General features: G+C 48.8%; 1 protein-coding gene across 2 annotated transcripts in view; it reads right to left on the bottom strand.

The window, feature by feature from the left end:
- The window catches only part of KLHL22 (kelch like family member 22), a 35,326-nt gene that overhangs the window by 13,080 nt on the left and 1,127 nt on the right, over positions 1–21,119 (bottom strand). Inside the window, exons 1-4 of one of the 2 annotated variants that reach the window (XM_046025407.1) lie at positions 17,505–17,981; positions 16,226–16,491; positions 5,881–6,046; positions 2,530–3,248 (exon numbers count right to left, since the gene is read on the bottom strand). In XM_046025407.1, coding sequence (XP_045881363.1) covers positions 2,530–3,248; positions 5,881–6,046; positions 16,226–16,491; positions 17,505–17,624 — 1,271 coding nt within the window. In that variant the 5' untranslated portion in view covers positions 17,625–17,981. Of the gene's footprint in view, positions 1–2,529; positions 3,249–5,880; positions 6,047–16,225; positions 16,492–17,504; positions 17,982–21,119 lie in introns of those variants that run through there. The other variant, XM_046025408.1, reaches the window with a different exon arrangement.

Below are 21,119 nucleotides of genomic sequence, written 5' to 3'. Positions count from 1 at the left end.
CTGGTCTTGAGGGAAACTGATAGCAAGTCAGTAAAAGGGCAGACCAAGGGCAGGCAGCAGCTTTCCCCCACTGTGGGAAAGCCCCAAGGCCTCCCTGTGGGCACACAACCACCCCGTTGTATGATAAGGACTGGTAACCACAACACCCTGGAGAGATCTGTTTTGCAGGTCTGTGGGTTGCTCTCAGCAGGGAGGTCTGGCTTTGGCCCTCCCAATGCGGAAAGAGGCCCCTAAAAAAGCAGCTTTGAGGCTTTTCAAGGGAAGGCTGAACCTGGTGCTGCCACACCCACTGTGGAGGGTATTTGGTTAGGGAGAAAATGAACATATTGTTTCCTCCTTTCTGAACTCAGCCTGTCCTGTGTTTAACTGCAGCTGACCTGCCAAGCTTTGGGACTCTTCAGTTGAACAGAGGTGATTGCTTCCTGGAGCCCAGAAAGCAGAAGGGGCTGGGGCTCTCTTCTCACAGTCACCTCATGCTCACTTCCAAGAGGCAAGGACAGGCCAGACCCCACCCCCATCCCCAAAGAAGGAAACATGAATGTGAACTTGGTCAGTACCTAACTCACAGCCATGGAAGCAGATGGCACTCTCTCTCTCTGCAGTACCCGCTTTCTTTCAGCTTGCAAAAGATGGAGACTTCCCACACACATCAAATCCCACGAAATCACACCAAAGTACAGTGGAGGGGCCCTGGACACCTAATGGTAGCTGAGGCTGTGGGGATCTATCCTGATTCCTCTGTTCTGCCCCCCAAAATGGATAGCTCAATGGATTGACAGAGCCAGAAGCATCCTACAGACCAGGACAGTCCACAAAACCCCCTCTTTTGGGTTCCTTCACTCAATTCCAATGTGTGTATTGGGGTGGGGAGCATGACATTTTCTCCACACCGATAAGCAATTCTCTGGATGCCAACTAAGTGTCCTACAATTCAACTCAATCCCAACACTATCTACCTGGGGGTAGCATCAGATCCCACAGTATACAATAGCTCACTCCACAGGCTGGTACCGCCCTACCCCACTGTCCCCATTGCAGACACTAGTCACAAGCCCAGACTGTCATCTATGCTTCTGACCTACCGGCTACCAATAGGAGGTTCCAGTGACCCCCTCCAGCCCACAATGCCAATCACAAGCACCAGGTTGTGCCTCTGGCCAACTGGCCATAAATCAGAGCTTCTCAAAACCCCCTGCCTTGGGTTTCATTAATTTGCCAGAGCAGCTTACAGAACTCAGAGAAACATTACACTTACTAGATTACCCATTTATTATAAAAAGATATAAATCAGAACAGCCACATAGAAAGAGCTACAAAGAGCAAGGTCTGGGGAAAGGGCAGGGAGCTTCCACGCCTCCTCCAGGACGGTGCGTCACTCTCCCAGCACCTCCAAACTGGGTGGTCGCCAACCCTAAAGCTCTCCCAACCCTCTCTTTTTGGGTTTTTATGAAGGCCTCGTTACATAGGCACACTTGATTAAATCACTGGCCATTGGCAACTAATTCAACGACAGGCCATTCTCCTCTCCCCAATGTCAGAGGGCGTAACTAAAATTCCAACCTTCTAAGGGGCAGGGTTGGTTCTCCTGGGGACCAGCAACCCCTCACACTCAGGGGCTTCCAGAGTCACAGACAGAGTTCAAAGTTCTGGCCGCTTGATGCTAAAATGCGGAGTGTAGTTCCTAGGGAAGGCGCTTGGAGGTGCCACTCTCACAATAACTCTCTTAAACAGCGAAAGACAGAACCAGCGCTCTCCTCTTAGGAAATTCCAAGGGTTTTAGAAGCTATAAACCACGAACTGTGTATAAAGACCTAACATATAGAAAAAACATACATAGTACATCACACCTCCCACTCTTGGAAAACTGCCTGCTCAGAAGACCTAAGGGGACCCCGAGTCCACCAATACCACTGACGCCAGGGCAGGCAGGGGTAATGAAATCTTGCATGAGGTTCATTGATGCCTGTTGGCTTTTTCGGTCCCCTGGGCTGAGGACACTATACTACAAAAGAGGGAGGGAGGACAGGAAGCCCCTCTCCACCAGGGGCTGTGGTTAAGAGAGCGGAGCACAGCTGACGGGCAAAGGGAACCTGGGATGAGACATGTCAAAGCTGGAGAGGGCAAGACAGAAGGAGCAGCTGCCCTGCCCAGTGCTCCTGGCAACTCAGTCCCCTCCTTCCAAGGCTGATCCCTGTCCAGTCGGTCCAAGTGCACAGTCATTCACAATCTAGCCTCTCCCCCACAAGACAGCCAGGTGTGTAACCCACAATGAGTGGCTTTGAGAAGACAAGAGTGAAAACAAGCACGCCTGGTGCCTTCTTCCTTGCATCATCACGGCTGAACTCTCCAATTAACCTGGACTATATTATAAGGCGGTGCACCCCAGCAAGCAACAGATTAATTTATAAGGCTAGTGCCTCAGCCCTCACAGAACCCCCCGACAAGCAGCCTCTAGAGCCTGCAGAGCCTGTAACTCCTGCACGACAGCATCACCCACAGACCAAACCTCAGCTGAGCACACTCGCCTACCTCCAGCACCGGGACTCGGCGCGGAAGCCCTGGACATTGTTGTCCCCTCCGATCAGGTACACAAAGTTGTTGAGCACTGCGATGCCCTGGTTGGACATGCGGGGGGCCAGGGAGGCGGTGAAGTGCTTCCACTCTCCCAGCAGGGGGTTCAGGTACTTGGCCTGGTCGCTGAGGACAGTGGACGGTGTGGAGTGAATGCCCCCGAAGCCCACGACGCACTGGAAGTCCGAGCGCAGCTCTGTCTGAGGTCCCTGCAGGCTTGGCTGCAGGCTCTCATTGCGGTGGTACATGAGCGCACTGGCCACCGTGTCCCTCAGCGGGCTGGGGTCCAGCTTGTCGTGCAGCCGCTGGAGGACCTCAGCTTCCATCAGGGGAAAGCGCACTGTCTCCAGGAGCTTAGGGGGCTCGTGCAGCGAGATCTGGTCGGCCTGCACCTGCTCCAGCGTGTAATGGTAGAGCAGGGCGCCCTCGTACACCTCGGTCTCGCAGGAGACCTCCAGGCGGTTGCTGCTGAGGAGGGAGTAGACCTTCTCCAGGGGAAGCTGGCGGTACTTGTCAGTCCGCGAGAAGGCTACAAAGTTTTTGAGGATGTAGGTGTCCAGCTGCTCAGTCAGACGGCTCAAGTCAAACAGCTCCGCCAGCCGGTAGACATCAAGGATGTTCTCTTCATCCACCCAGGACATGAGGAAATCACAACAGAAATGGATGATCTCTGGGATCTGTGAAGAGAACAAGCCCCTTTCGAGCCTGGGCTAGGAACAGTGTCTGGGTGAGGGAGACAGAGGATAACAGCCATTGGCTACAGCTGGCCCCCCACCGCTCCCCCCAACCTTTCCTGAAGTGGAGGCGTGGCGCTGTTCTCCCCCAGCTCTAGAGGCGACTGGGGCTCACTGCAGACTGATTGGGTCTAAATCCAGGCTTGGAAGAGATCTGTGGCACGTTCTTAACTGCTCTGAGCCTCGGTTTCCTCCTCTATAAGTGGAGAGGAATAAATTGAAAATGAGACCGTACCCAGGAACTATCTGGCACAGAGTGGACCCTTTCAAATCAAAAGTAGTGAATCTCCAGAGAATCAAGAGGCAGCTCAGCGGCCACCAATCAGCCACCCCTGCTCTGAAAGGCGTCTGGGACCCCAGGCTGTCTACAAGTCACCCAGCTTTCTTCTCCCCTGCCCCCCCCAACAACTGCGTGCTCAGCCCAAGCTGCAGCCCCAGAGAACCCACCCCCCACTCCAGCAGCACAGCCCTGAACCCCCCCAGGAGCCAGCAGGGCGTTTCAGATCCTCACCCAGCACCCTTCCTGGGAACCCCACTCAGTTCTTGAAAGGCTGGAAGCCATCCTGCCTGGGGAGAGGCCTGCATGACTCTGGCTAGCAGAGGGGCCCCGGGTGGCCGAAACCTGTCCTTTTCCAATCATGCAGAACTGGTGGGTTGAAAGGAGGGCAAGACAGAACAGTGCTGAGGTGGGAGCTGAGAAATGGGCCACAGGCTTAGAGGCCAGCCCGTGCTGAGACAATCAGAGCATGGCCAGGTGAAGGAGACAGAGAGGAGGGCTCTAGGGAAAGCTGCCCAGGCATTGCTAAGTTGTTTAGGAAAAGAGAATTTTGAAATTGCTCTTAAAATGGGAATACTTCACTCATCATCGACAAATTAACTGGTACACATAAAGTAATTCTGCTGGTATTGCTTAACAATAAACGTGTAAAATCTTATCTTTATATTTTTTCTCATTCCAAAAACACTCCGTGCTTTCCAGGTCATTAGCCAAGAGCTGAATGGAAACCTGCAAAGTGCCAGGCATGTGTCTGCCCCAGATGGAATGTCCCCGTAGGGCTCTGTTAGGTCCTGGAAGTCTTCACTCGACTACCCATTTTCTCTCTTGCCCGGCACTTCTGCTTTGCCTCTTCTTCCTAAAATACTACTTCTGATCTGTGGTGGGCCAGGACACTGAGGACCAGGTTCTGGGGAGGAAGAGCCCTCAGTGGGCATGAGAAGCAACTTCTGAAGAACCCAGGGGCCATGTCACCCTCTCCTTCCCATCCTCACTGTCAGAACAGGGGGTGTCCTCTGCTAGGTAAGCTTACGGAGGAATCACCCCAGGCCTGTCCAGTGCAGGAGCCCCATGAGAGGCCTGGAAGGAGCCCTTTCCGGGGGTTACCCTGTGGTGACAGTCTTGGCAGGATTCAGATCCAGGTCTCTGGGGACACAAGGAACAGTGTGATCCTGAACTAGGGCCAGGCACAGTACAAGGGGAGCACGTGGTCACTGGCTACACGAACAAACATGACCATGGTGGGCCTATGGACTTGGAACAGTACAAGGGGAGCACGTGGTCACTGGCTACACGAACAAACATGACCATGGTGGGCCTATGGACTTGGAACTGTTATACCAAGTAAGACTTGCTTTAAACACACTGCATAGAAGCCCACTATGTTAAAAATAAAACCCCCAAAAGCTGAGCTGCTCGAGGTAAAGCAGGGGCTCTCCATCCCGTGCTGCCCCCACAATGGCCTCAGAAGTGCTAACGTGCTCAGGAGCACTGGCTCAAGTCCATCTACTCATTGCATATGGCAAGCCAGGGTCAAACCGGCCCAGCAAGCACAGGCCAAGTGCCTCCCCACCCCCCATCTGAGAGAGACAGCGCAGGGAACTGCTGGGGCCCCGTTGCAGTGTGAGGGCTCCAGACACCCCTGAACATCTTGGCTTTCCCGACTTGAGTTTTTGCTGATGGCCCCAAACGTGTTCTGACCTGAAAAAGGTCAGGATAATGAATTCAGCATAGCATTTCACTTTCACTTTCAACAAATGTAAGATGAGACGTCTCTTCAGCCAGATGAGACCATCTGACAACGGCTCCTGAAAGCAAAGGCACGTGCAGGCCCAGCCCTTGCGTGACTGCACCAACACCATGACAAAAACGAAAAGTAGTTTCAAAAAGACTGGTGAGGCCAAGTAGGGTGGATGAGCAGAAAAGGCCTAGGCAACTGTGGGGGCAGCTCGGCTTCATTTGACACCAGAACATGCGGGACATCACACGCCTGCCTCGGGGTTGGCCTACATGTTTACATGTGGGATCTTCTCAGGGGCGGGGAGACCCAGGCAGAAGGAAAGGAACCAGCAGAAGGGCAGAGGGCAAAGGAGCCTGGGCCTGGAGGCGTTTGGAACAGCTATGGTTCAGTGTCCAGGGCTGGCTGAGCCGTGCACCACCCGCGAGCCTCTGCCCTACCTGCAATCTCCTTTGCTGCCTGGTATCCTCACCTGCTGATCCCCCTCACGCCACTGTCCGGCAGACACCTGGGGATCACCCCCTGGGGTTGGGTCTGCTTTGCTGCAGCGAGGGCAGCCTCACCTGCAGCTGGCAGGCGGCAACCAGCGTCTCCTGGACATTGCTCAGGCTGAGCTCCAGCTCAGAGGTATAAATGAAATGCAGGATTTGGCACATGGCATTGTAGGACACACCGTGGATCAGCACCTCTTCCTGCTCCATCTCCTTCAATCCCCCAGCAAACATCCCTCTGCAAAGTAAAAACATGAAACAGTGCTGTCATATCAATCCGTATCAATCATAGCAGCGTCTGGGTGGCTCAGTCTGTGTCCAACTCTTGATCTCAGCTCAGGTCTTGATCTCAGGGTCATGAGTTCAAGCCCCATAATGAGCAAATAGGTATCAGTTAGGATACCAGCCCAGCCTGCAGAGAGCAAGAAGGAGCAGGAGGCAGACTGACCCAGCAGTGATGTGCAACACAACAGTGGTTCGCTCTGAGCACTGAGTCTTACCACAGAAGGGGCCCACCGGCTCCTGATCAAGTTTGGACAGCCACCCTAGAAATCACTGTCTGCATTTCATGTGCTGCAGGGTGTGGCACCTGAGACTCCTGGAGCCAGGGACAGCGTCCGGTTTGCTTTCTGCTGCATCCACAATACACTTCCTGGATTACAGCTGCAATCCAGAACACGTCATGAACGAATGGATGAATGAATAAATGGGAAACAAGTCATAAAAGTCAATCCGTTCAAAATATATTGAGCACCTAACTAAATGCCAGTACCATTTAGAGTCAAAGGATTCACTGTCAAGTAAAGTGGTTAAGACTCCTACTTACAAGGAGTTTGATGCTAGGGAGGACAGCAAGTAAAGAACAAGGAATTTCTGACTGCGGAAATGCTAGGAAGAAGCACAACAGGGCATCTGATCTAGGAGCACCTGGCTGGGAGAGGGGGAGCAGGGAGAGAATGAGGGGGAGCAGGGATAGGCCGAGACAGGGCTGGATGGCACCTCACCAGTCAGTGGATGGCATTCCAGGCGGAGGAGACAGGAGCTCAAGTTCTGGGGCAGGGATGAGTTCAGTACACAGGCAGCCAGGCCAGCACAAGGAGGAAGTGAGCAGGTGAGACAGGGCCAGATCCTGCTTCCCCCAAGTCAAGACTGAGTCAGGATTGAAATCCAAGCATGACGAAGCTCTGTTGGTGAATTTTACCCAGGATGGCAGTGTGAGCAGACTCTTCAGGCAAGAGGGTTCCTGCAGGCCTGGGGAGGGCCCGGTGGCAGGGAGAACATGTTGAAGGACTGAATCTTCAGTACTGGAGAGTACTGGAGGAACCAGGGCCCTTTGGCTGGGTTAGCTGGGCTGACAGGGACTTGGGAGGAAAGGGGTCAGAGAGTGAGGTCGGAGTCACCATCAGTGAGATGCCTCTGAGGCATCGCCGGGAGCCAGTTCATAAGCTGTTCGGGGCGAAAAGAGCCTGGTGGTCAGGGGAGGCAGCAGGGCTGAACATGACAGCCACACAGAGAGGGCAAAGTAGTTATTTTTACATTTTGTTTATTTTTCAACTAGGTAATGTATATAGCAGTACAAGACTTAAAATACACAGCAGGGTGAAAGTTTTCCTCTTGCCCTCCTCTGCTCTGCTCTAGGCCATCAGTTGCCCTTCCCAGGGCAGCACTGCACCCAAAGGCAGTCCATGTACTCTATACTCTACATTACATTGTGACTTAACAATGCATCTTGGAAATGGCTCCTTAATGGTATACACAGGGCCACCCCTCTTTGTGTAAAGGCCACCATGGTTGATTCAACCTACAGCGCAATATACCCAAGTTACTTTTTTTTTCCTTAGAGAGAGAGAGAGGGAGAATCCTAAGCAGGCTCCACACTCAGCACAGAGCCCGACGTGCGCCTCAATCTCATGACCCCGAGATCCAGCTGAGAGCCAAATGAGCCAGCCAGGCACCTTTTAAAGTGCCATTTCTATATTCTCTCTCTCTTTTTAAAAAGATTTTATTTATTTGACAGACAGAGATCACAAGTAGGCACACACAAGAGATCACAGAGGCAGGCAGAGAGAAAGGGGGAACCAGACTCCCCACCGAGCAGGGAGTCTGATGTGGGGCTCGATCCCAGGACCCTGAGATCATGACCTGAGCCGAAGGCAGAGCCTTAACCCACTGAGCCACCCAGGCACCCCTCTATATTCTTTTTTGAACAGTCCAGATTCTTTGTCCAATTTCTATTAGCCTCTGTCTTGTCAATTTGATGAAATTTGCCCATTTTCGAATGAGTAGAACTTTTTTTTCTACCTCAGATCTTTTGATTTTATGATGTATTTTGCCATGCACCAAGTTTGACCCTGATGAGATCAAAGTCTTACACCTGAGATGCACTAGTGGGGAAGCTGGTGCCATGTCTGCCCTGGCCCCCAAGATTGGCCCCCTGGGACTGTCTCCAAAAAAAGTTAGTGATTTAAGGGAAAAAAAAAAAAGGTTAGTGATGACATCACCGAGGCAACCAGTGATGGGAAGGGTCTAAGGATTACAGTGAAACTGACCCTTTAAAGCAGACAGGCCCCAGACTACCTGGGTGGCTCAGCTGGTTAAGCACCCAAGTCTTGATCTCAAGAGTTGTGAGTTTGAGCCCAGGTTGGGGTTGGAACCTACTTAAAACTTAGAACAAACACAGAACAGACAGGCCTAGATTGAAATGTTACCTTTTGCCTCTGCCCTGATTATCAAAACCCTCAAGGAACCCCCCAAGAGACAGAAAGAAGCAGAAACACATAAAGCACAGTGGAACTGTCACTTTTGATGAGGGTATCAACACGTTAGCCAGAGAACTCGCTCTCTGGAACCATTAAAGTGGTCCTGCTGTGGCTTGCAATGCTGACAGCTGCCACGCTCAGGACATCAACGGCGACGTCAACAATGCTGTGTGTGGAACGCCCTGTTACTCAAGAACTACAAAGGAAAATATTTCAATAAAGATCATTTGACAACAACAACAACAAACTGTTCCCCCTGAACTTTATTTTGGTACAACATGTGAGGCAAGGGGCAACTCTGTTTGAGAGGGCCACCCCATCATCTCCTTCCCCCAGTTGGGATGCCCTCTTTGCCACACACCAAGTTCCTGGCAGGCTTGTGTCTGTGTTCAAAGTCACTACTTCCCCAGTAATGTTCCCACATCTCTTCAGCCACCAGGAGCGGTCTGGATTACTGCAGCTCCGTAACACGTGTGACCGTAGGGTAGGGCGAGTCTCCTTTTATTAGCTTCTCAGTAACTTCATAGCTATTGCTTGCTTTTGAAAATCTGGACTTCAGAATCAGTTTGTGCAATCCCCCCCCCATAAAGTCTCTCGGTATTTTTATGAGGAATGCATTACACATACAGACCGATGCAGAGAGGGCTGGCATCTCTGTGATGGACACGAAGGGTTCTTCTATCTCACAAGCCAGCCTCTGTGTCTCTGTAGAGATCTTGGAGGTCACCTGCTCACAGAGCTGGCACTGGCATGTCATGTTTATTCCTACACATTTTACTCCACACGCAGGCCCTTGGGGTGCTTTCCTGTGCTCTGTGGTACACTGACTGACTCTCTGGGGTGTCCATGCAATGTGTGAACCTTGACTAGATCCTGAATGAAGAGGGTAAGAAGGAAGGAGACAGAATATATTTTGGGGACAATTAAGAAAATGTGAATATGGACTCAGTATCAGACAAAATTATGGAAGGACTATAAATGTTCTGAGATTTACAATGTTCTTACAGATAAAGTAGAGAAAGCTCTTATTCTTGGAAGTGCAATGAAGTATTTCCAGATAAACTGTTATATCTGCAACCTACCCTGAAGGAAATATGCAAAATGCTAACTGATGAATCTAGGTGAAAGGCACAGGCTATTCACTGTCACTGTACAGATCTTTCAGCTCTTCTAGAGGATTTTTTTTTTTTTTAATTTTACTTATTTATTTGACAGAGCGAGAGAGAAAGAGCAAGAGCACAGGAGCAGGGAAAGGAAGAAGCAGGCTCACCACTGGGCAGGGAGCCCGATGCAGGATTCAATCCTAGGACCCTGAGATCATGACCTGAGCCAAAAGCAGATGCTCAACCAACTGAGCCACCCAGGCATCCCTGACAGCTTTCAAAATAAGAGTTAGGGAGGGAAAAAAAGGTTGAAAAAAATATAAATATCCACTCCTTTTGTTTTTGCTATTTTTAACCAAAAATGGATGCCTAATTCTTTAGCAGTCTTAGTATTTTTTTGTAACACTGAAATTATGAGAAAATAAAAACCTAAAAGGGGAAAAACCTTTAAAATGATGTCCAGAGGTGCCTGAGTGGCACAATTAAGCATCAAACTCCTTTTTGGTTGGTTTGTTTGTTTTTAAGATTTTATTCATTTATTTCACAGAGCACAGCAGGGAGAGCAGCAGGCAGAGGGAGAGAGAGAAGCAAGTTAGCAGAGCAGGGAGCCCGATGTGGAGATCAAACCCATGACTCTGAGATCATGACCTGAGCTGAAGGCAGACGCTTAAGGACTGAGCCACCCAGGCACCCCAAGCATCCAACTCTTGGTTTCAGCTCAGGTTATGATCTCAGGGTCCTGAGATCTAGCCCCGTGTCAGGCTCTGGGCTCAGCATGGAGTCTGCTTGAGATTCTCTCTCCCTCTCCCCACCATCCCCATGCACATGCCCTCTCTCTGTCTCTCTCTAAAATACATAAATCTTAAAAAAAAAAAAAAAAAAAAAAGGGAGGGGCACCTGGGTGGCTCAGTGGGTTAAGCCTCTGCCTTCTGCTCAGGTCATGGTCTCAAGGTCCTGGGATCGAGCCCTGCATTGGGCTCTCTGCTTGGCAGGGAGCCTGCTTCCCCCTCTATCGTTGCCTGCCTCTCTGCCTGCCTCTCTGCCTACTTGTGATCTCTCTCTCTCTCTGTCAAATAAATAAATAAAATCTTTTAAAAATAATAAAAAATTAAATTAAATTAAATTTTTAAAAAGAGAAGAAGAAGTAGTCTATACCTCATAACCATTAGGATGGCGACTACCAAAAAAACCCTGAAAATGATACGTGTTGCTGAGACTACAGAGATAATGGAACCCTTGTGCACTGCCAGTGGGAATGTAAAATGGTGACAGCTACTGTGGTGAACAGCATGGAGACCCCTCCCGCACCAGCATGAATACACTTCACACTACTCAGCTGTACACTAAAAAACGGTTATAAGACGGTAAATCTTATCATGTGTTTAAGATCACAGCAGGGCACCAACAAAGTAGGTGGAGGGCATGAAGAGCACAGAACACTCTGCAAGGAGGACTGCCTCTGCTGCTAGGATACCACAACTAGATGTCCAGTGAGTCCCCTAATGGGGGCCAAGTATGTTTCAGAATTCAAAAGGTTTCAACTGGAGAGACACAGCACCCGTGCCACGTATGACATCACACCCCTGCAGGGTCTGGGTCTGTACCTCCCATCCAAACTCATTACTATTTCCAAAGCAAAATGTAAAATACATATACTAAGTAGGATAAAAATAAAATCAGTCTCATATCAGTTTAGGGCAGGCTTTGTTGTCTAACAGATTGGTACCAAAATTTAAAAAACAAAAACAAAAACAGGCGAAAATATGGCAATCTGGCCGAACCCAGTGTTCCCCATTCCCCCACAAAAGTAAGGACTAGACAGCTACCAACTAACAAAAACAGCTCTAGGGGACCCCCTGAATACACTTATAAAGTTTTAGCAACATAGTGGAACAAAAACAAAACAAAACAAAACAACTTTCAAATTTCAGGGCTTTGGGGGTTTCAGAATTCCCTACTAGTGTTTACAAAAAGAAACAGTATAGGGATGAAGAGTAACTTTGAAAGAGTTACCATGGTGAGGGGGTGAAGTGAGGAGGTGACATGGGAGGGCAGGGGAAAAGTGGTGCTTTCAACTTCTTTTCACCAATTCAAAAAGTATACTTCAAAAAATATTTTAGGGACGCCTGGGTGGCTCAGTCAGTTAAGGATCTGCCTTCAGCTCAGGTCAGGATCCCAGGGTCCTGGCATCGAGCCCTGCATCACGCTCCTTACTTCGGGGGGAGCCTGCTTCTCCCACTGCCTGCCACTCTCCCTGCTTGTGCTATCTGTCAAATAAATAAAATCTTTAAAAAAAATTTTTTTGGAGACCCTTTCTCTTTCTCTGCTCTGAAAGCTTAAATGACATTAGAGTCTGTTCATAAAAGGATATGACTCCAGGACATGTCTGGGCTTCGTGTTTTTGTGGAGAATATAACTTTCTTTTTTAGGGGTGAAGTTCTGTCAATATATATTTTCTACGAAATCATCAATTTTATCCAAATTTTCAAAATCAAAGTATCAAGTATAGTTGACTACCTTATAGTTGACTACCTTATAATTCACAGTACGGAAACGAAGGAGAGGTCTATGACCCAGAGAGACCACATATAGGACAGAAAACTTAAGCCCCCTGACACACAGAGGCGGGGAGCACAGGAACCAGCACAGGAGAAGTAGACAGGGCAAAGCATGAGAGGATCATGGGAGCCAGAAGATTAGTACAGTGACAGTTATTACCACAAGTCAAAAAAACAAAACCCGGGGCACCAGGGTGGCTCAGTGGGTTAAAGCCTCTGACTTCGGCTCAGGTCATGATCCCAAGGTCCTGGGATCGAGCCCCACATCGGGTTCTCTGCTCAGCGGAGAGCCTGCTTCCCCCTCTCTCTCTGCCTGCCTCTCTGCCTACTTGTGATCTCTGTCAAATAAATAAAATCTTTAAAAAAACAAAAAACAAACAAACAAAAAAAACCCAAGATGCACAGTTTAGTCAATCCCTAAGCCTAGCACAGAGTACACACCAAAGGAGGATTCCTGCAGGGGGTGCCTCCCAAGACAATGGCGATCCAGGGCTATGCAGCTCTCCGTCCCCAATAGGTCAGCAGCCTCCTGCAGGGAGAAGCCAACCCTGAGAGCCAGAGGCTGGGAGAGGGTGCAGGACAACTACGGAAAGCTTCCCCGAGGAAGAAGTACCTCAGCTGGGCCCAGAAGACAACACTGTGGCGCAGCAAAGGCAGAGAGCACTGTAGAGTAACAGCAAAAGTAGAAGCAAGAAAGCCTGGCCATGTCTGTCCTAGGTCACCACCGGTCATGCTCTCTATAAACTCCTTCTGGAGAACAGGAGGTACTTTTACCATGAAACTGGGTCAGGCGACCCAGGGGCAACTGGGTGGCTCAGTTGGTTGGGTGGCTGCCTTTGGCTTGGGTCATGATTCTAGAGTCCTGGGATCGAGTCCTGCATCAGGCTCCCTGCTCGGCAGAGAGCCTGCTTCTCTCTCTCCCTCCGCCTATCACTCTGCTGACTTGTGTTCTCTATCTCTCTGTCAAATAAATAAATAAAATCTTATAAAAAAAAATACTTCACAGGGCACCTGGGGGGCTCAGTGGGTTAACGCCTCTGCCTTTGGCTCGGGTCATGATCCCAGGGTTCTGGGATTGAACCCCGTAACAGGCTCTCTGCTCAGCAGGGAGCCTGCTTCCCCTTCTCTCTCTGCCTGCCTCTCTACCTACTTGTGATCTTTGTCAAATAAATAAATAAAATCTTAAAAAAAAAAAACTTGGGGCGCCTGGGTGGCTCAGTAGGTTAAAGCCTCTGCCTTTGGCTCAGGTCATGATCTCAGGGTCCTGGGATCGAGCCCCACATTGGGCTCTCTGCCTAGCAGGGAGCCTGCTTCTTGCCTCTCTCTCTGCCTGCCTCTCTGCCTACTTGTGATATCTCTCTCTATCAAATAAATAAAATATTAAAAAAAAACAACTTCCTTTGATAGTTCATAAAATCAAAAAATGAGAACTTGCGGGCCTGACTGGCCCAGTTAGTAGAGTGTGCAACTCCTGATCTCAGGGTCACTAGTTCGAGCCTCACGATGGGAACAGAGATTATTTTAAAAACAAACAAACAAAAAACAGGGGCGCCTAGGTGGCTTTAGGTTAAGCACCTAACTCTTGCTTTTGGCTCAGGTCATGATCTCGCAGTTGTGGGATCAAGCCCCACAACAGGCTTTACATTGAGCACAGAGTCTGCTTCAGATTCTCTCTCCTTTGCCCCTCCCCTCCCAGTCTCACTCCCCACTCCCTCTAGCTCTCAAATAAAATCTTTAAAACAAAAACATACAAGCAAAACAAAACAAAAAACCCCTGAGAACTATAACCAATACTTGAAGTTGAAACAATGAAACAATTGGCTGGAATGGGAATCAGGTGGCCATGGCTGGGGCTCATTCCTGAGCCTCCTTTCACCAGGGTACAATGAGGGCAGTGGCACTAATTCTTCTCAGTGTGCCAATGGCTGGGATGGGGTCATGAAGGAGGCCACAGAAACTCCAAGGGACCAAGAATCCATGGCTGGGCAGGAGCAAGGGGTGGGGGAGGAGGAAGGTCAGAGGCTTAGGCCCTCAATATGAAAAGGTGTGGGACACCTGGGTGGCTCAGTCGGTTGAACATATGACTTCTGCTAGGGTCATGATCTCGGGGTCCTGGGATTGGGCCAAGCGGGGCTCTGTGCTCGGCGGGGAGTCTGCTTCTCCTTCTGCCCGCCCCCCTCCAGCTCATGCGTGAGCATGCTCACTGTCTCTCAAATAACTCCATAAATATAATCTCAACAACAACAACAAAAAAGATGAGAAGGTGTGGGTGAGAAGGTAGATGGCCAGGGAAGGGGCACAAAAGGCACAACTTCATTCATATATCATTTGGTTGTGTGGACAATGTATACACACAACTTGACCACTTGTCCTTGGCCTCAGTACCCACAGGACCAGAAGCCTGATGACCAGGGTTCATGTGGGCTTTTATTTAGCATTATAAGAACACCACTGCGGGGTGAGGGGAATGAAAGACTAAGGCATAAAGTGCCAGTATATTTTTTTTTTTTAAGATTTTATTTATTTGACAGAGAGAGATCACAAGTAGATGGAGAGGCAGGCAGAGAGAGAGAGAGAGAGGGAATCAGGCTCCCCACTGAGCAGAGAGCCCGACGCGGGACTCGATCCCAGGACCCCGAGATCATGACCCGAGCCGAAGGCAGCGGCCCAACCCACTGAGCCACCCAGGCGCCCCTAAAGCGCCAGTATCTTAAAAAAGGTGTGTATATGTCTTTGTGTGTAAAGAGAAAGCAAATATGGTAAAATGTTAACAATTGGTATTCAGGTGTTTGTAATATTATTCTTCCAACTTTCCACAGATCTGAAATTTCTCAAAATGAAATGTTGGGGGAAACCAGAGTAAATAGAAACAAAATCTATTTTATACCAAGATATAGAAAATTCATTTTATAAAATGCAACAGGACAAGTCAAGTCAAGCATGTTGTCTCTTAAAAAACAGGAAAAGGGGCGCCTGGGTGGCTCAGTGGGTTAAAGCCTCTGCCTTTGGCTCAGGTCATGATCCCAAGGTCCTGGGATCGAGTCCCATATCGGGCTCTCTGCTCTGCAGGGAGCCTGCTTCCTCCTCTCTTTCTGCCCGCCTCTCTGCCTAGTTGTGATTTCTCTCTGTCAAATAAATAAAATATTAAAAAAAAGTAAATTAAAAATAAATAAATAAAATTAAATAAATAAAAAACAGGAAAAAAGGGGGCGTCTGGGTGGCTCAGTGGGTTAAAGCCTCTGCCTTCAGCTCGGGTCATGGTCTCAGGGTCCTGGGATCGAGCCCCATATCAGGCTCTCTGCTCAGTGGGGAGCCTGCTACCCCTCTCTCTCTGCCTGCCTCTCTGCCTATTTGTGATCTCTGTCTGTCAAATAAATAAATAAATAATCTTAAAAAAAAAAAAAAGGAAAAAAGAGGAGAGCCTGGCTGGCTCAAAAGAGCATGCCACTCTTGATCTCAGGGTTGTGAATTCCAGCCCCACCCATGCTGGCTAGAGACTACTTAAAAGTAAACAAACTTAAAAAAAAAAAAAAGGAAAAGGGAGAACAGGTCCCAGGAGAGCTGAAAGAAAACCGGATTCGAGGGCACCTCAGTATCTCAGTCAGTTAAGCATCTGCCTTGGGCTCAGGTCATAATCCCAGGGTCCTGGGATCCAGCCCGGAGTCAGGCTCCCTGCTCAGCGGGGAGTCTACTCCTGCCTCTCCCTTTGTCTCTCCCCTGGCTTGTGTTCTGCTCTCTTGTTCACTCCCTCTCTCTCAAATACATAAAATCTTAAAAAAAAAAGTAAAAAGAAAAACAGATTCAAAGACCCCTCTGTCCCACTCAGTGTTGGTGAGTCACTACAACAAACAGTGGGAGGAGCTCGGGGAGAGCAAGGGACTTGGCAGCTTCTGACTGGTTCTTCCCACCTGGTCACTGCGGGTGCCAACACAAACTCCTAGTGAAGCCAGGATTGTCTGTGTTACTTTACTTGTGAGAACATGTGCATGTAACTCACCTGAAGTAATCACAGGATGCAGCCAGGAGGATTCGATGGGCCTCAATGTGTCTCCCCTCCACCACGAGGACAACATCAAAGAGGATGCCACTGTCCCGGAGAGCCAGCAGCCCCCGGAGCAAGGCCTGGGAGTGCTGTGCACTCCGGTAGGTGTTGTTGACACAGTGCGGGTGTGAGGGCTGCACAGGCAACTTGCACAGCTGAGTGAACTCCTGCTCCTCCGCCATCCTGCCCACCACACCAGACCTCACCGCTGCGGCTGTCAGCTGGCAAGACAGAGGGGACAGGGAATAAGCCAGGGAAACAACACCACACAGTGCACAGGCAAACTAGTGGCACCTGCTGCTGATGGCACTTCTGTTCCCCCCACCAGTTCACCAGTGCTTCCCATGTGGTCTTAAACCCACGAACTCCCTCTCCCCACCCACTTCTCCAAACTTGGAGCCTCCTTCCTGAAGACCTGTGTCCCTTCATCTCCAAGATTCTGAGGGGTTCCGGAGACAGACCGACTTCGGTGGGGGCCCCAGCCCTACTATGGACTCACCACATGACCAACCTGAGTCTCAGGTTCCTCAAATGAAAAAAGAGAAATAAAAGCACCCCACCTGTTGGGGAAATCTAAAATTGGTGAACGATGAATATAAAGCAGCAGCACAGACCAGGTTCTCAAGAGCTCTTCCTCTCTCTCATTGAAAAAGGATAAAACTGGAGCACCTGGCTGGCTCAGTCTGTAGAGCAGGCGGGTCTTAATCTCTGGGTTGTGAGTTCGAACCCCAAACTGGGAGCAGAGTTTACGTTAAAAAAAGAGAGAGAAGGGTGTCTGGGTGGTTCAGTCGGTTAACCATCTGCCTTCGGCTCAGGTCATGATCCCAGCGTCCAGAGATCCAGTCCCGCATTGGTCTCCCTGCTCAGTGGGCAGTCTGCTTCTCCCTCTACCCTCCCCCCTGCTCATGATCTCTCTCAAATAAACAAATAAAATTAAAAAAAAAAAAAAAAAGAGAGAGAGGTGCCTGGCTAATTCAGTCGATTAAGCATCTGTCTTCAGCTCAGGTCATGATCCCAGGACTCCCTGCTTAGTGGGGAGCCTGCTTCTCCCTCTCCCTCCGCCACTCCCCCTGCTTGTGCACGCGCGTGTGCTCTCTCTCTCTCTCTCTCTCTCTCTGTCAAATAAATAACATAAATAAAATCTTTTAAAAAATAAAATAAAAAATAAAAGAGAGAGGGAGAACAAAACTGGGTTCCCCCACATAGGAATGGATGCATAAAAATGACAACAGACCTGAGTGCTGGCCAGGAAACCCAGGGGAGGGTCCAGGACCTGTCTTCTTTTACCAAGATTCTGAGAGTCAAGCACAGTAATTTCAACTAGAGCTGGTGCATTCAAGACCATATGCAGCATGTTTTTGGTTCAAGGTTACTTTGTAATAACTGAGTATGTTCAAAACATGCACAATGATTTGAGTGAAGCCTCAGAAACCCAATCAGTAAAATAAACCTACCTCAAACACACTTTGGCAGTGCATTCTAACTCAGAGGGCAGCCCGTCCTGCACTGCACTCTGGGGCTGAGCTAAGCACTCTAGCCGCAGCACTGCCATCTAGCTAGTAAGCGGGAGCCCAGGAGTTACCTGCCACACTGCCTGTCAACATCTGCCTTCGCCACCTAGGCCATGCCACTATTCCCTGCCCCAAATTAGTTTCTTCTCCAATTCCCTGTACTGTATCTTTAAGAGAAAAAAAAATGAAGGGGCACCTGGCTAAGGCAGTCAGTAGAGGCAGGACTCTTTATCTCAAGGTTGTGAGTTCAAGCCCCATGTTAGGTGTGGTGCCTACTTAAAATTAAAAAAGAAAAAAGAGAAGTGGGGGGAAGAGAAAGAAAAATAGATTCTACTATATAACTTGCCAAACTGGGGCACACCCGGGTGGCTCAGCTGGTTAAGCATCTGACTCTTGATCTCAGCTCAGGTCTTGATCTCAGGGTCGAGAGTTCAAGCCCCACACTGGGCTCCACGCTGGGCACAGAGCCTACTTAAACAAATGAAAAAAAAAAAACAAAAAAAAACCTTGCCAAAAAGAAGAAGGCTCTGTCCTCACTACTACAGTTCAGGAGCACACCTGATTGCTTTGGACTCTCTGCTGCTTCCCATCCAACAAGTTCCATTCCTCTCTGTGCCGGCCCCTCAGTGTGCCTCCTGGATTTGGGACCTTCACCCACCATGACCACTGCTTCTTCCGCACCCTGGACTGGCTCACACACAGACAGCAAGGGCCAAGGGGTAGTCCCCATTAACCACCTCTCTTGACTCGAAACTCTGCCCCATGGCAATGCTCTCTTTTGTGATCCCTTCCGCCAATACACTCTGCCCCAGCCCACCCCTCTTTCCCAAGAATCTACCCTATATTCCCAAATGCACCTCCAGCTCAATGCCTAATCCAGCCAGCACCCCTCCCCACTGGTCTAGCTTTCTTACTCCATACAGCCACGATTTCCACATCAGAAAATCTCATGGTTTCAAAGATCTCTTTTCCTTTTTATACCTGTATCTATCAGACCCCCTCGTTCTGATTCCATTTCTCCTATCTCAGATGCCCATCCACTTATTCTTCCACGGCCACCACTCTGGGTTAGACCACAGCAATGACACTGCCAACTGGTTTCCTTCCTCCTGTCCCATCCTCCCCAGCTCGCCTGCTCAGGCTGCAGGGGGTCCCCAAATGCCCGGTATGTATACCACCTGGCTTAAGAGCTGGCTCCTTACTGCCTTCTGCTTAGGTCTCCCCCACGATCTGGCTCAAAATGATCTTTTCCCTTGTACCTTGTCACTAGCCCTTAGACCAAAAGGGACACCGTTGGGTCATCCTCTGAACACCATCAGACTCCCACTTAGACCTGACTCTTTATAACACCATATTGGTCAAGGTCTAGTTCGATCACTTCTCCCTCTATCACTGTATCAAGAACACGACAGGCATGCTCCATCACCGAAGCTGGTCTCTCTACCCACCAGCTAGAGCTTTATCTCACCCACATTGCAAAACTCCATGGCTGCTTGTACCACTTGTAACCACATGACTGTGAGCATGTTAACTCATTATCTCCAAGTCTAAGCTTCCTCCTCATTACCATGACCACCAGGAAGTCAAGAGAGCCTCCTTCTCTAAGGGTGGCAGTGGGGACTGACTGCTCCAACAGACATCAATCCTTGGTGGGTCCCCACCCCACATCAGCGCTTCTCCCCCTTTGGGAAGGGATCCAAGGCAGCTACACTTACTATGGAGTACAGAATGCATTAGGAGAAGGCTGCCCCCTTGGGCAAACAAACCACATTTACCAAGCACAATCTAAGGAACTAATTAAGCTAGGTGCTGAGGGTGGTGTGAAGAAAACGAAGCAATTCCCTGCTCTGACAAAGCATAGCTCAGAGTGCAACGCATTCAAGACCATGCATCAGAGCCTCCTTCATAAAACAAGCACTGGCCGCAACCAAAATGTCCATCCTCGAAGAATGTATGCCGCAACACAGTGAGCCAACAGAATACTGTTAAAACAGTTTCACAACAGTTAAAAATGGGCAACCTGGGGCACCTAGGTGGCTCAGTGGTTAAGCATGTGCCTTCAGCTCAGGTTACAGTCCCATGGTCCTGGGATTGAGCCCCACATTACGCTCCCTGCTCAGTGGGAAGTCTGCTTCTCCCTCTCCCACTCCCCCTGCTTATGTTCCCTCTCTCACTGTGTCCCTCTGTCAAATAAATAAGTAAAATTTAAAAAGGGGGGGGCAAACTAGAACGCAAGCTATAGTCATCAACGTGGAAGAATCTCAAAGGCACGCAAAGGGGGGAAAAAGCACACTGCAGAATATGTATAATACAAAAAGTTTGAAATTACACAACAAAATACCGTCCAGTTTTGCTTATAGATAGGTGTTACAGCAGAACATACATAGGCACATTAAAGGAATTCAGGATCATGATTTTCTCCAGGAAGGAAAAAGGGAATGTTTTATTTCCTTAAAACAAACAAAAAAAACAAAGAAGACAAAACATTAAGATCTGATAGGGAGAGATGTCAGCATGAATTATTTAAAAACTAAATTCTCAAACTTATTTAATATGTTCACATTCAAATTCAAAACGCACAGAAAGGTATGTTATGAAACTTAAAATTTCCTCCCACTTATGCCCTAAACAGATCCTCTCCCAGAAGAAAACTACATTCTATCTTCCCTGGTAGGGGGCATCTACAGTTTCAAAGGCAAATCTGTAAATCTACACCATTCCCCCCTTCATTAACTTTTGCATATGAAAACTAAATATCCCTCCCACAGTCCATTGTATGGATAACCACATGTTACTTAAACAATCCTTTTCAGAGAGACATCTGGGTTTCCTCCAACTATTTGCTTTTGCAAACAGTTACACGGAAAATCATTTAGATATGCCACATATGCAGCAGTTATCTGAGGAAAATTATCTAGATACATAACTGCAAGATCATGCTAATTTTAATGCTTGTCATTTGAATGCATACTGCCAAATTGCCCTCCATAGAGGTTATAGTAATTATTCTCCCACAAGCCAAGTATGGAGAACCTGGCTCCAACCATTATCTAGCTCAATAGCATTTCTTTTTAGTCTTTGTTGACTTAGATGAAAAACAGCATTCACAGTGCAACTATGTTTGTGTAATTAACAAAATTTCAAAAAATAAAAAATTAAGTTAAATGCAACACTCCTTTTGTGATTCCTTTCCCATGAATGTTATGGGGAGTTAATCTGGCAGCACTTTCTTTCTCCTATTCGTTTCACAGGGATTACTCTATCATCAAGTCTTTCCCTGGATTTAGTTCCCTCCAGCTCCATAACATTTCTGATTCTACTCATCACAAGCAAGGCCC

Source organism: Meles meles, chromosome 12 (genome assembly GCF_922984935.1).
Source record: "Meles meles chromosome 12, mMelMel3.1 paternal haplotype, whole genome shotgun sequence".
Lineage (NCBI taxonomy): Eukaryota > Metazoa > Chordata > Mammalia > Carnivora > Mustelidae > Meles > Meles meles.
Note: the sequence above shows the minus strand (reverse complement) of the source record. Positions and strands in the feature narration are given on the sequence as shown.